Genomic DNA, 13,722 nt, shown 5'->3' with positions numbered 1-13,722 from the left:
CAGTTCAGCTGGTGACGAGTGTCCAGACACTAAAGGCCATCAGTAAGAGCCTCTGTCATTTACAAAGATATGGAAATATTTTAAACTTATGTGACAGTGGAACAGGGCAGGATGTGTTTCAACACTTGGGATGCTGCACTTCCAATTAAAAAGAATAAACATGAATATTTGTAAAATTCCAGTGGTACCTGGGTCCAATCTCCACTATTTCCCCTCCGTAGCACTCTGTGAGGTTGGACTGTTCAGACAGTGGATCATCCTGCAACAAAGTTTACTTTATACTAACATAAGATTAACTTTAGAAGCCGTTCACTAAAACTGATTTGCTTGGTGCGATTTCTTGAGGAATGGATTATTAAATCAGAGACAAAAGGGCAGGGTGGATGATTCCAATCAAATACTGCCATTTTTAATCAGAGGCTGACCTTCTCATTCTAAATCATTCACTCTGCACCTTTTTTGTTTGTTTGTTTGTTTTTCCTCATCACAGGTGTGTCTACAGCTCACACCAGCAGAAACAATAAGAAAAGAACAATTAGGGTCAACATTGAACATTGTTCACTTTGTTAATAATCACACAGTGTGTGCACTTCTCATTTTGAATTTGCAGAGCATTAATGCACAGAGCATGGAAACATGTAACCCACCAACCCCCACTGCCACACATAGACAGTACAGAAATAAATAAATAAATAATAAAGACATAAAAACTAGTGGGAGAAAAAAAGACTCTTCGGTACCGAAGTTAAGCACAGCAATTGTTTGTCACACCTATTATGAACAAATATCATTTGCCATTTTTGATAAATATGTTATGGATGGTTGTCATGTTTTTTTTTTAAAGATTACAGAGCTGAGAGACACACTGTACCTCACTCACCTGCATGTGTAACAAGTTTTAAATTCCTGCCAACCAGGTCATGGAAGAAGGCATATCCAGGTTTCCAATGAGTTGTTTTTTTTAACCCCCACCACGCCATATTGTATTGCTTTTTTTTTTTTTTTGCAGGATCTGTCTGGATAAAATTACTACTCTGGAGAAAATGTCAGAAATATGAATTTGAGAGTATGAACTTGTCTTTTCTGAGATCTGCAGAGTGACAATCCACCTGGTATTCATGCAGCCCTGTAACCACAAGCCACCATAACGTATGTAATATGTACTGGTTCTCATTAAAAAAAAAATGTAAAGGCCTTTCATCCAAATTATATTCCTCTACAATACTGAGAAGTATATTTGCATTCACAATTTCCACTATTGTAAATGTCACCTGTTTTGGATTTACATAGACCTTTTTTTTCCCTCCCTATAATCAAAATCTTATTTACCCCGAAAAAGGTTAGTTCTCAGATATATTTTATTGTTGGTTATATTTGTATTGAGGGCCAGGCATGTGTACCGGTACATGTTTTCCCAGTTGCCAGCCTCCTCGGTGCATCCAGGTCCGCTGTAGAATCCGGACCAGGGCTTTGAAAACACTCCACCAGGCTCCTGTGGCGCATGCGTAGTGCCATGGTTGTGCCTCGCACGTGGTTCTAGCAGGTCACTTCGCAGATCTCAGCCAACTCCAGAGCTGCGAGGTTTTCTGCGGTCAAACACAAACAGGAGGAGGTGAATCTATCGTCCCCAACAGGCTGCTGCAGGTGAGTCCTCTCGCGAGCTTTCAGCCGGAATCTGTTGTGTTTCTCTCTGTCAAAAGCACCTAGAAATGACTGTGTTGTTTATGGTGCTTTATAAATAAAGTTGACTTGAATTGAAAAGTTGCATTGAGCTTCCTACTAAATCAACACCATGGAAATTTACAGTAAAAGTAACGAGGCGCGTGCGTTTGAATGATTTTTTCACATTTTAGTCACAGTGAGTTTGCAGATCAGGAGTCGATGTAACAGACTAGTTATACTGACTGTGTTTGTGCTTCCATTGTTTCAACATGCGGCCTTGTCAGTATTGTTTACTGTGTATTAGTGTTATTTACAACAACAACAAAAAACAACTCTTGTGGTGGAGCAGTGGTCTTTCCATTTCTTCCACCCAGTGTTAATTGAAGTTTATTTAAAGCAACATTTCAGAAGCAGAGCAGTTCGTTTTCACGTTGTCTTGATTTCTTTTTTGAAATCCAAACTTTCAAAAGTTTTAGCTTCACTACCAGAAGATCATCATAGGAAGCCTTTACCTCTGTGAAGTATTTAATATTCTAAGTTGTGGCAGAATCCTTGAATAGAATAACATCTTTAATGCCTCATAATTGACTTAATGTTAATGTTTTCTCCACCTACATCATTAATCACGTGTTTAAAATAACCCAAAAGGCCTCCAGTGCACGAGAAACCATTTATTTAATTGGTTTCACATGTCCTGGGAGTTCACATTCAATTTCAAGTATTATTTTAAACGTTTTGATCTGCAGTTTCATGGGTTATTACTGTGTTCATTTCAGAATATATTTTTTTTACAACTACACTTTTTCACTGCAGCGTCATGTCATATAGGCTGCGTCTGAAAAAACACAAGAGTGGTTATTAATGTTTTACTTGTATGAATAATTTACACTTTAGAAAATGTAGTAGACCTTAAATGTCAACATGTATGCATATCCAAAAACACAACACTTTTGAAGGGGGGCAAAACAATCATAATAATAACAATTAAGGACAAGTACCATAGGTCAGCCTCTGAGTAAAAATGCCATTGTTTGTTTAGGATCATCCACCCTGACCTTTTGCCTGTGGTTTAATGATCCATTCCTCAAGAAATCGAACTATGCAAATCAGTTTTAGTGAACGGCTTCTAAAGTAAACTTTGTTGTGTCTCTCCATCATGAGGTATGAGGGTCGTGAGGTTCTACAGCGACGAGGCTCCGAGGGGGTGGGCGTTAAAGAGGGCCGTCCAGCTCTACCCTCATCTGACAATCACCACGGAGCTGTGCTACAACATGGAGCTGATCAGTGAGTGTGACCCAGCTGCTGGGAGAAACACCAATCGTTACACAGTTGTTGTCATCTTGAAGAATACTGTGGGGGGGGAATATCAAAACCTATGGTGTAATTTCCCATTTTGTCGCTGTTTGCTCCTGATCTGTGCTGCAGATGATCATCAGCTCACCGTCCATGAGAAAGAGATCTTCTTCTGGCTGTTTCGATCTCCTCTGCAGGATGATCCACTGTCTGAACAGTCCAACCTCACAGAGTGCAACGGAGGGAAAATAGTGGAGATTGGACCCAGGTACCACTGGAAGTTTACAAATATTCATGTTTATTCTTTTTAATTGGAAGTGCAGCATCCCAAGTGTTGAAACACATCCTGCCCTGTTCCACTGTCACTTAAGTTTAAAATATTTCCATATCTTTGTAAATGACAGAGGCTCTTACTGATGGCCTTTAGTGTCTGGACACTCGTCACCAGCTGAACTGAAACGCCTTCAAACTAACAAGACAAACACATGTCAGTTGATTCCATTTAAATGATGTGATTATTTCTGATAAGGCCACAATGACGGTGTTTAGTTTGACAGCATCGATTCCCCCACTGCACAAAGTGTAACAGTTTGTGTTGATACGAGGTTCTACAACATTTCCTGTTGGCGTGTGCAGGCCAACACACACACCAAAAATTTTTTTTTCCTAATAATCCGATAAAAAAAAAAAAAAAGAAACTTCTCTTTAATGTGAAATTTCCAGGTTGAACTTCTCCACTGCCTGGTCGACTAACGCCGTGTCCATCTGCAAGCACGCCGGGCTCATCAACGTCTCTCGAGTGGAAATGTCTCGCAGGTTTTGCATCAAGGTGGCAACATGTGCTCAAACACCCTGAATATCACTTCAAGGCTAAAAAAAAACCAAGGTGACAAACCTTCCTCAGTCAGATGTGTCCTGACGCCATCCATCTGTGTCCTTTTCAGCCCGCGTCTGGACTCGATTTGTCCAAATTTGAAGACGATGTAAAGACGCTGACAGAGTCTCTGTATGACAGCATGACGGAGTGCATTTATCAGCAGCCCATCACCACCTTCAGCGTGGACGTCAGACCGCAGGCAGTGTTTGAGGTGGACATCATGGGGAAAGGCCTCGCAGCCTTAGAGGCAGTAAACAATGATCTGGGTGAGAACGTTTTAGTGTTTGAACATGAAGGAATCTTCCTGGATTTTGACTTTTAGTCTTTTTTGCATTAATGTACTGTGACCTCTCTTTTTGTATTCCTGCCTCACTTCAGTCTTGCAGCTCTCTGTGAGTACACTGTGTGTGTGTGTGCCAGTGGTGGCGCTAATGTCACATGATGCATGACTTGACTGTTTAGCTGGTTGAAGTCACAGGATGGCGGTGATGCTGCCGATTAGCACGTGCATCTGATGTGGCTAATGTGATGAGAATGTGGCTCAGTCTGTTGACTGGAAGTCTGACTCTTTAAAAACTGAAAACAAGTAGAAATTGACCTTGTGAATTGTCTGCATCTCTATAAACTCAGCATGTTGTATCTTTCTAGTTCTCCCCCAAATGATACTGCACTGTCTTAATAATTTAATCAGGAGCGATATTGATCACGGATTATTACATGAATTAGTGGTTCGTCTGAAAGTTAACGTTCAGGATATTGTAGAGGTGGACGTTGGATACATGTAAAGCCAAAAATGGAGTGAACGTGATATGAATTTGAAAAATGCCATGTCTCTGAGTAGATTATTATAATTTTTTTTATCATACTTTATTGATCCCTTTTCTTGGATGCAGAGTTGCAGTCACTTGTTCTAATGCTGCTGTCTCTTATGTCTCTTATCTTATCTAATATGTGTGTTAAGTGCATGAACTGGCCATAGCAGGCTCAGAAGGAGACGAGTAAAAAGAAGAAATTCCTAATTGTCTCTTTATAAACTATATAATTCTACTTGTGCCGAAAAAGACTTGTACTAAAATGTGTACCGTCTTTGTTTTTGACACCATTTTATTTCCCAGCTGCATTTTGTTAAAGTAGTTAAATTGACTTGGTTCATTTGGCCTTCATCTACAGAAATATTTCAAACTGTATATGTTATATTATTTCTGTTCAGAGGAATGTCAGTACAGGATTGTTGCTTTTCAAAGTGATTGGTTCTTGCACCTCACAGCATAAACTCGTCCTCAAAGTCCAATATGAAGCTAATGCTACTTAGTGTAGTTTTCTCTGCTGCATGGTTGATCTGACTTGTGCTGGTCGGCTCAGAGCCTCAGTGGTGGGTCCTGTACTTTTTACCCTCCAGTGAACAAAGAAGAATGAGCAGTTACTATTAAAAAATATAAAACAGACCATGTAGGTTAAGCGAAATTTCTGTTTTTCTCACGTGTTCGTGTGTGCGTATGCATCAGTGTTAAATACGTTTTAATTGTTGAGTTCTCACGACTAAAGCAGTTTGAATGATTGATGACCTATATACCTCTATTAAAAAATTTTTTTTTTTTAAATTATGTATACATACTACACCGTACATGCATAGATATAAGGTGAACAAGTTTTTCATTTTGCATGTGTTTGTCTAACTTTGCGCAGGACTTGGCTTTGATTCCTGGGATCTGAACTACTACACATCGATGTTTCGGGAAATTGGTAAAAACCCCACCAGCGTAGAGTGTTTCGATCTGGCTCAGTCAAACAGGTGGGTGTGCTTCTCTACAACAAGCATCTCACTCTGCAGGGAGCTTTTGTTGTTTGACTTCCATTTGGGGGAATTTGATTCTCTGATGCTTTGTGCCTCGGCGTCCCAGTGAGCACAGCCGTCACTGGTTCTTCCGTGGTCGGATGGTGATTGACGGAGAGGCGCAGGAGGACACACTTTTCAGCCTCATAATGGACACCCAGCAACACAGCAACCAGAACAATATCATCAAGTTTTGCGATAACAGCAGGTAGGAAGAGCGCGGCAGCCACAAATGTTAAAATCGCTCTTGTGTTTATACCGACTCAACCTAAAATGTGTGTTCAGTGGCATCAGAGGCACGGAGATCAACTGCATTTACCCAGAAGACCCATCTAAGGCCAGTCCGTATGGGACGAAGCCGTCACTGCGGCACGTCATCTTTACTGCAGAGACTCACAACTTCCCAACCGGTCAGAATATAAATCCATATCTGATTAAATGACTTGTTCTGTCATGTTTTATCCCCCACAAAACACTAATTTCAGTTCTGTATTGACCTTTTTAGGTGTTGCTCCTTTCAGTGGTGCCACCACAGGGACAGGAGGCCGGATCAGAGACGTTCAGAGTGCTGGTCGAGGAGGTCATGTGATTGCTGGCACTGCTGGATACTGTTTTGGAAATCTCTTCATACCTGGTTAGTTAAAATAAAATGAAAGGCTGGGGCACAACTTGCAGAACATTAGATAAAGGGAAGTAAGATTATTCAATAAGGAAATATCTTTGGCTGCCTTGTTTTTGCTTTGCTCCAGGTTTTATCCTTCCTTGGGAGTCCGCATTGAAACAATGGGACCATCCTTCCAGCTTCGCCTCTGCTCTGCAGGTTGCTCTGGAGGCCAGCGACGGAGCATCAGACTACGGCAACAAGTTTGGAGAACCAGTTTTAACGGGTTAGAAAGCATAGGACATTGTCTCCTGAACCATTGTCGGATTAAATTATAATCAAAATTCTTATAATAAAATCACTCCAGTTGGTAGTAAAATGGTAGAAAACCCCAGATGGACACCATCAGATATTAATGACAAAAATATTTTTTTTTGAGTTTTGCATATTGAACATGTTCAACAACCTTCAGTGATAAAATTCAGTTCATTCCTTTCAGGGTTTGCTCGCTCTTTTGGCATGCGGCTGCCCGGTGGGGAGCGGAGGGAGTGGATTAAGCCAATCATGTTCAGCGGAGGGCTCGGCACCATTGAAGACAAGGATATCAAAAAACTAGACCCTGAGACTGGTAATGCACGTCCACACCAAGTTTAACCAACTCTGCAGCCACATTGTTGCATAAATGAAATGGTGGCTGATGGTGTCTCTCCACTCATTTTTCCTCTACGTTTCACTCAGGGATGATGGTGGTGAAGATTGGAGGGCCGGTGTACAGGATCGGTGTTGGAGGAGGAGCCGCCTCATCTGTTCAAGTACAGCAAAAAAAAAAAAAAATCCCATGGAGACCAGCTGTGGGCCCTTTTGAGAACATTTCAAAATGTTTACCTTTTGTAGGTCCAGGGTGACAACTCCAGTGAAAGAGACATGGGCGCGGTGCAGAGAGGCGACGCCGAGATGGAGCAGAAAATGAATCGCGCCCTGCGGGCTTGTCTGGAAAATGGTGGCGGAAACCCAATCTGCAGTATACATGATCAGGGTGCCGGAGGAAACGGTACAAAAAACCCCCCCGATGTATATGGTTTATCTAAATCCTGTAAACAAAGTTTACACTGAGTGGTACCCTCATGTCGTAGGTAATGTGCTGAAGGAGCTGAGTGAACCAGCAGGAGCCGTCATCTACTGCAGTAAATTCAAGGTAGCGCTCAGAGACTGGAAGTACAAACACATTTATTGTACTTTAGTTTTTGTGTGTCTGTGTTGTCCTTGAATCTTTAACATTGTGAAAAGCATTTCCATGGCCTTCATTTTGACATATAAATCATAAAGGAATGCCGCCTACTATTTTTTTCTCCAAATAGTGATGGTATAGAGAATGTACAGGAGTGACAGGACAAATATATTTGAATGAAACGCCATGGTAAAAGAAATGTTTTAATATGTCTCTCGTCATTAAAGTTTTTGATTTTTTTTTTCTTCATGATCGACATGTTGGAACAATAAAACATTGAAAAATATAATTTTGTGTGGCCACGAACAGTATTTCTCTCTCTTTCTGTTTGTTATGCAGAAAGGAGACCCCACACTGAGTGTGATGGAGCTTTGGGGGGCAGAATACCAGGAGAGCAATGCTCTTCTGCTGCAGCCGTCAGACCTGCCCTTCCTGGAGAGTGTGTGTCACAGAGAAAGATGCCCTTTCGATGTGGTGGGAGACGTCACAGGGGATGGCAAGGCGAGTTTCAGCTATGCTCCAGATAAAAGTACAGCAGTGTTTTCGTCAATCCACCTGATGAGCAGCTGTTGGCTGACCTGTCCTGCTCAACCACCTCCAGAAATGTCTTTCCAAGGTGTCAGGCCAGCGTCGTTGTGTTGACCCGCAGTGTGATCTCTGACATAGATCGTGCTGGTGGATGATGGCGACCGCCCAGACCCGCAGACAAATGGACGTCATCCTGTGGACCTGCAGCTGAGCTGGGTTCTCGGTAAAATGCCGCAGAAGGAGTTTCAAATGGAGCGACAGACTCCGGCCCTCCTCCCTCTGACTCTGCCTGATGGGCTCACGGTCAAAGACGCTCTGCAGCGAGTTCTTCGCCTGCCCTCTGTGGGATCCAAGCGCTACCTGACCAACAAGGTGCGTCTCCCTCCCACCTAACTTTGTCTACCCTCAGTGAAAACAATGTGTGCAGACTGTTGACTCCCATATGTACCCCCCCCCCCCCCCCCCCCCCCCCACTTCAGGTGGACCGCTCGGTGACTGGGTTGGTTGCCCAGCAACAGTGCGTTGGCCCCCTTCACACCCCGCTGGCCGACGTCGCCGTTGTCGCCCTCTCGCCGCTCGGCATCCAGGGAGCAGCGACGTCCATCGGGGAGCAGCCAATTAAAGGGCTGGTGTGTCCTTCAGCTGGAGCTCGCCTGACTGTGGGGGAGGCGCTAACCAATCTGGTGTTCGCAAGAGTCACCGCGCTGAAGGTGAGCTGAGCTGAGTGGAGTGTAGTGAGGAAAACCATGACAAACTCTCCCACGTCATCAAATCTGAATATTTTGCTTTCGGTTAGTCGATGTCTTTTTCTGCTTCTTCGGTCTTCAGGATGTGAAGTGTAGTGGAAACTGGATGTGGGCTGCGAAGCTGCCAGGCGAGGGGCCACGCCTGTATGACGCCTGCAAAGCGCTGTGTGAGGTCTTGGCTCAAGTGGGAGTGGCCATCGATGGTGGGAAGGACTCCCTGAGCATGGCAGCGAGGGTGGGGAAAGAGACGGTGAAAGCTCCAGGTACGCTCACTATGTGCACGAGTCCACAACTGTATCTTTTTTTATATTTTGATGACGGTGTGAGGTTTTCATAGATGGGGTATAGAGCTGCATACTGAGACATTTATAGTTTGCCCTCGAATTTTTGGGATATTTAAAAGGGCTCTCGCTGGCAGCTTTAAAATCCTAAGATTTATATTAGAATGAGGTTTAGTTTGGGGTTATTTACCAAATTTTGATGTTAAATTCTCACTTATGGTTGAGGTAGAAGCGTTGAATCGTATTCCTGGAGGGCCACAGTACTGCTTTTTTTTTTGGGGGGGGGTGGGGCTTCTAGCGTTTCATCAATGTGTTTACATAAACATCTGCAAAATGACTGGATATTGTGCACCTCAGGGATACGATTGTGTACCACTCTCAGATACTGCCCTCATAGACTGAACAGTAAGTGTGTCACCTGTTTCTTAGAAATTTGGATTAATCTTAGTTACGTTTGTTTCCATTTTAGGTTCTCTGGTCATTTCTACATACGCTGTTTGTCCTGACATCACTGCCACCGTAACGCCTGATCTTGAGGATCCAGATGGCAAAGGTACAGTTCCTTTGAGGTTTTAAAGATATCCTATGAATTAAGATTTTAGATTAAGGAGAAAGTTCTTGTCTCCAACCCAGACTGCACACACTCATTACTCTAAAAGAAAAACACTTACACAGCCTGCCTTTGTCTCCCCCCCCGTTCTGCAGGAGTGTTGTTGTGGGTCCCTCTCAGTCCCGGCCATCATCGTCTGGGAGGCTCGGCTCTGGCTCAGTGCTACAACCAGCTGGGAGACTGCGTTCCTGACCTGGACCAGCCCAAGCTATTGGTCGCCTGCTTCAATACCACTCAGAAACTCATCAACGGTGTGTTTGCACTTTACCTCCAAATAAAGTGGAAAAACTTAAACATAATTTACTGTGATCCAGACATTTTATTTTGCTTTGTGCTGTAGTGCAATAGCCACACACTGGTTAAAGTTGTATTTGAAAACTTTAGAAAGATGTTAATAAAGAAAAATTCCTCTTGTTACAGATGGCTTGCTGAGTGCGGGGCACGACATCAGCGATGGGGGCTTGATTTCGGCTTTGCTGGAGATGGCGTTTGCAGGAAATCGTGGGATTGAAGTTCATTTGCCTTCACAAGGAACTGGAGGTGGAGCCATGTGCCATTATTACTGTGTAATCCACTTTTACCTGTAATATTTAGAGTACATTCTTGGTATACTCTTGTCTGTACAGTCATAGAGCTGCTGTTCAATGAGGAGCTGGGTCTGCTTCTGGAAGTTTCTGAGTCCGATTTCAAAAACGTGCACGAGGCATACAGCACTGCGGGCGTGGAGTGTCTGAGGATTGGCAGAACCTGCGGTTTTGGACCAGAGGCTATGGTGAGATTTGTTGACCCGGGCAATGAACTGCACTGCAAGTCTTTGGTTTTGTGTCGACTGACTGGAATCTCGTGCCTCCTTCACGTCAAGGTAACCGTAAACGTGGACGGACAGCAGGTTTTGAACGAGCCACTGCCCGAACTCAGATCAATGTGGGAGGACACGAGCTTCCAGCTGGAACGTCTCCAAGCAAACGAACAATGTGTCGCTGAGGAAGAGGAGGGGCTTCGCTGCAGAACGCAGCCGTACTTCAAACTGACCTATGACCCCTCTGAAATGCCCACTCTCCAAAAACAACGTAAGACCTACATATCAATATGGACCAATCTATAAAGATAGATTGTATCTGTTTTTGTTTGTTTTGCTTGTGAAATATCAATCTACCCTGTATTGTTTACTTGCCCTTTTTGGTCCCCAGCTGCAACAAACGGTAATCTACTGTGTATTCTGAGACTTTTCTGCCCAACATTAACTTGTGCAACAGTTTGAGATACAGGAGCTCATATGTTGGCTGAAACCATGTGTACCAGCCGTCACTCCTCCACCTCTATCAAAACAGTGTGAACACAATGGCCATTGATTGTTATCGTCCCTCTCACCACTCCAGAGTACACAGGATAGTAAAGAAAGTTGACGGGTCACAAAATGCCAAACAAACCTGTGAATAACATCAGATTTTTGTGTGTACAATCGCCTTCATTGCATTTTATCATCAAGAGTGGCTCTCCCTTCCCTTCTGTGAGATCGGACACATTCATGTTGTAGCCAAGGGTTAGTTTTTTCCATCAAGACATCAGGCAAATGTTGGACTACCTCTACTGGGATAGTACAGTTTAGAAAAAATGTTTCAGTTTCTGCCACTACATTTTTAGTTTTGCCCATGAAAAGCTTGCACCAGTTATTGCTGATTAATCTTTGATGTTCTTTCAGCTGAAGTGCCGCCACGTGTGGCTGTGATCAGAGAGGAGGGCAGCAACGGAGACCGAGAGATGTCCGTCTCTCTGTATATGGCAGGCTTTGAGGTAATTATACATTTTACCGACCAGGTGTCTGTTGATCTAATCTGTGTGGAGCATGTTGAGTATTTCACCCTGTCACCGTGGGGCGTCTAGGTGTGGGACGTCACCATGCAGGACATTTGTGCTGGCTCTGTAAACCTGGAGCCTTTCAAGGCGGTTGTATTTGTTGGTGGATTCAGCTACGGCGATGTCCTGGGATCTGCTAAAGGTGAGTAAACACCCGTATAAACACTAAAGGACCACTTTGACAGGCGGATGTTTTCCTCATACGACTGTATTTTACTTTCAAAGGATGGGCTGCTGCCATTTCCTACAATGACACAGCCAAAGCTGAATTCAAGCGTTTCCAGCAGCGTCTCGACACGCTGAGTCTGGGAGTGTGTAACGGTTGCCAGCTGCTGGCGCTGCTGGGCTGGGTCGGTCCAAATGGATCACGTAAGGCGTTAAGACGTAGGAATTGATAGAAATGTTCCCTTGAAAAGAAAATGAAGACAGTCAACGAAATTAGTTACATTAATGTAGGTTAAACCTGCGTAATCCTGGTTTTTTTTTTTCTTTCTTTTTTTCTATTCCCCAGAAACTGAAGTGGTGCTGACACACAATAAGTCTGGAAGGTTTGAGTCTCGGTTCGTCAGTGTCGGCATCTCGAAATCTCCCTCCGTGTGGCTTAGCGGCATGGAGGGCTCTGCTCTGGGAGTCTGGGTTGCACACGGAGAAGGTGAAGTGGAGACCACTTGAGTGAACTGGATAGCAGTTACCATGTGAACTCGGTCAATAGCAGCAAAAAATAGGTTTCTGCTCTCAATTAGGATGTGCGATCATTCCACAATCAAATGTTTTTCATTGCACACCCTTGAGTTCATAGTATGTCGGAGGGCTGTATGAATAATAATCAGAATATAAAATACTTAAAGTTTTTACTTTGGTGTGCACATATAATATCATGTAAATAATCCAGGACCTCTTGAGCACAGTGTTTGCAGAGCTCTTATTCAGATGCCGTGTCTTTGTTTTTAATATTTTTAATTCCCCCCTTCCTCTGCAGGTCTGGTGCAATTCCGTAGCTCCGAGGCTCAGAGATTGATGATTTCCAGTGGACTGGCCCCTCTGCGTTACATTGATGATGAGGGTCATCCCACTGAAACGTACCCTCTGAATCCTAACGGCTCCCCAGAGGGCATCGCAGGGCTCTGCTCCAAAGATGGACGGCATCTGGCCATGATGCCCCACCCAGAGCGCTGCACCCTGTCCTGGCAGTGGCCTTGGGCCCCGAGGGATTTCAGAGCCTCCCTTACTCCTTCACCCTGGCTGCGCATGTTCAAGAACGCAGCAGCCTGGTGCAGCAACCAAGAAAAATAAGGTTTTCGATACATGTTTCTGTTGTTGTCTTTGTTGGGTTGTATCATCTGTAACGGGTTGGTCTGTTTACATTCTTACATTCTATGAATGCAAATTAGACCTTCTGACTGTATGTGTAGCTGGTCAAGATGAATTGTAAATAAACCAAGTTTATCAAGGGCTGAAGATGTGCTGAAACATTACAACAGTTTGCAATGACAACCAACTTCTTAGAATTGCGGCCACTCCATCGGCTTGCCTAATCAAACACAATTGATATAATAATAAATTCTCGACCTCCAAAGTGGAGAATGTCGAACAAAGATGAATTGAAGCGTTTGTTCAGTGTAATAAAAACAGCCACTTTAGACAATAAATATGTTTTATTTAAGACAACCAAGTATTTACAGTGATATCTTACAGACAACTTTGATTTAGCTCACTACAGCAAAGGTTGAGAAGGCAGAGGAGGTATTGGTACAATATGAGAGAATTTTCACTTTTGGTCACTTTAAGTTGATGATGGAAAATACAAATACAAACCGGATGTTTGAACCCTTAAAGCAATCCCAATGAGCGAAAACATGATTTCTGGTCAGTTTTACATTCAACAGTCTGGATTGTATGAAAACAAATCCCTTTTTTTTATAGTGCAACCTTAGTGTCCTATACAGAGTTTAAAAAAAAAGAAAAAAGGATCAATTTACAATTTGGACTTGAATTCCAAGTCCCTGGAAGACTTTTCCTTTACAGTAGCTTTTACAAAAGACCATAGCTGAACAAACACACTGTACATTGTATTGTATTGTCTTCAGTCTGAGAGGCTCCAACATCTTCTGACATGTTCACTTGTTCATGCTGTGCAGTTGTTAATACTCCTGCTTCCACTGATCCAACCAGCGAGAGCCACAGGGAAGAAATCCAATAAAAGGC

The 13,722-nt window shown here is 43.3% G+C and overlaps 1 protein-coding gene across 1 annotated transcript; it reads left to right on the top strand.

The window, feature by feature from the left end:
- Window positions 1-1,540: 1,540 nt before the first annotated feature.
- Window positions 1,541-12,923, top strand: pfas (phosphoribosylformylglycinamidine synthase). Its single transcript, XM_080505890.1, has 28 exons — window positions 1,541-1,644; window positions 2,824-2,946; window positions 3,088-3,223; window positions 3,679-3,784; window positions 3,900-4,098; window positions 5,519-5,624; window positions 5,734-5,874; window positions 5,952-6,076; window positions 6,172-6,300; window positions 6,416-6,553; window positions 6,767-6,895; window positions 7,006-7,079; window positions 7,162-7,318; window positions 7,401-7,462; window positions 7,835-7,996; window positions 8,162-8,395; window positions 8,503-8,733; window positions 8,852-9,032; window positions 9,520-9,603; window positions 9,756-9,911; window positions 10,081-10,200; window positions 10,287-10,432; window positions 10,523-10,730; window positions 11,363-11,454; window positions 11,545-11,659; window positions 11,743-11,886; window positions 12,029-12,169; window positions 12,497-12,923. Exons 2-28 carry the CDS (start codon window positions 2,826-2,828, stop codon window positions 12,808-12,810), a joined length of 3,951 nt encoding a protein of 1,316 aa, XP_080362016.1. The 5' UTR covers window positions 1,541-1,644; window positions 2,824-2,825; the 3' UTR covers window positions 12,811-12,923.
- Window positions 12,924-13,722: the final 799 nt, after the last annotated feature.

This window comes from Blennius ocellaris (assembly GCF_963422515.1).
Source record: "Blennius ocellaris genome assembly, chromosome: 12".
NCBI lineage: Eukaryota > Metazoa > Chordata > Actinopteri > Blenniiformes > Blenniidae > Blennius > Blennius ocellaris.
Note: the sequence above shows the minus strand (reverse complement) of the source record. Positions and strands in the feature narration are given on the sequence as shown.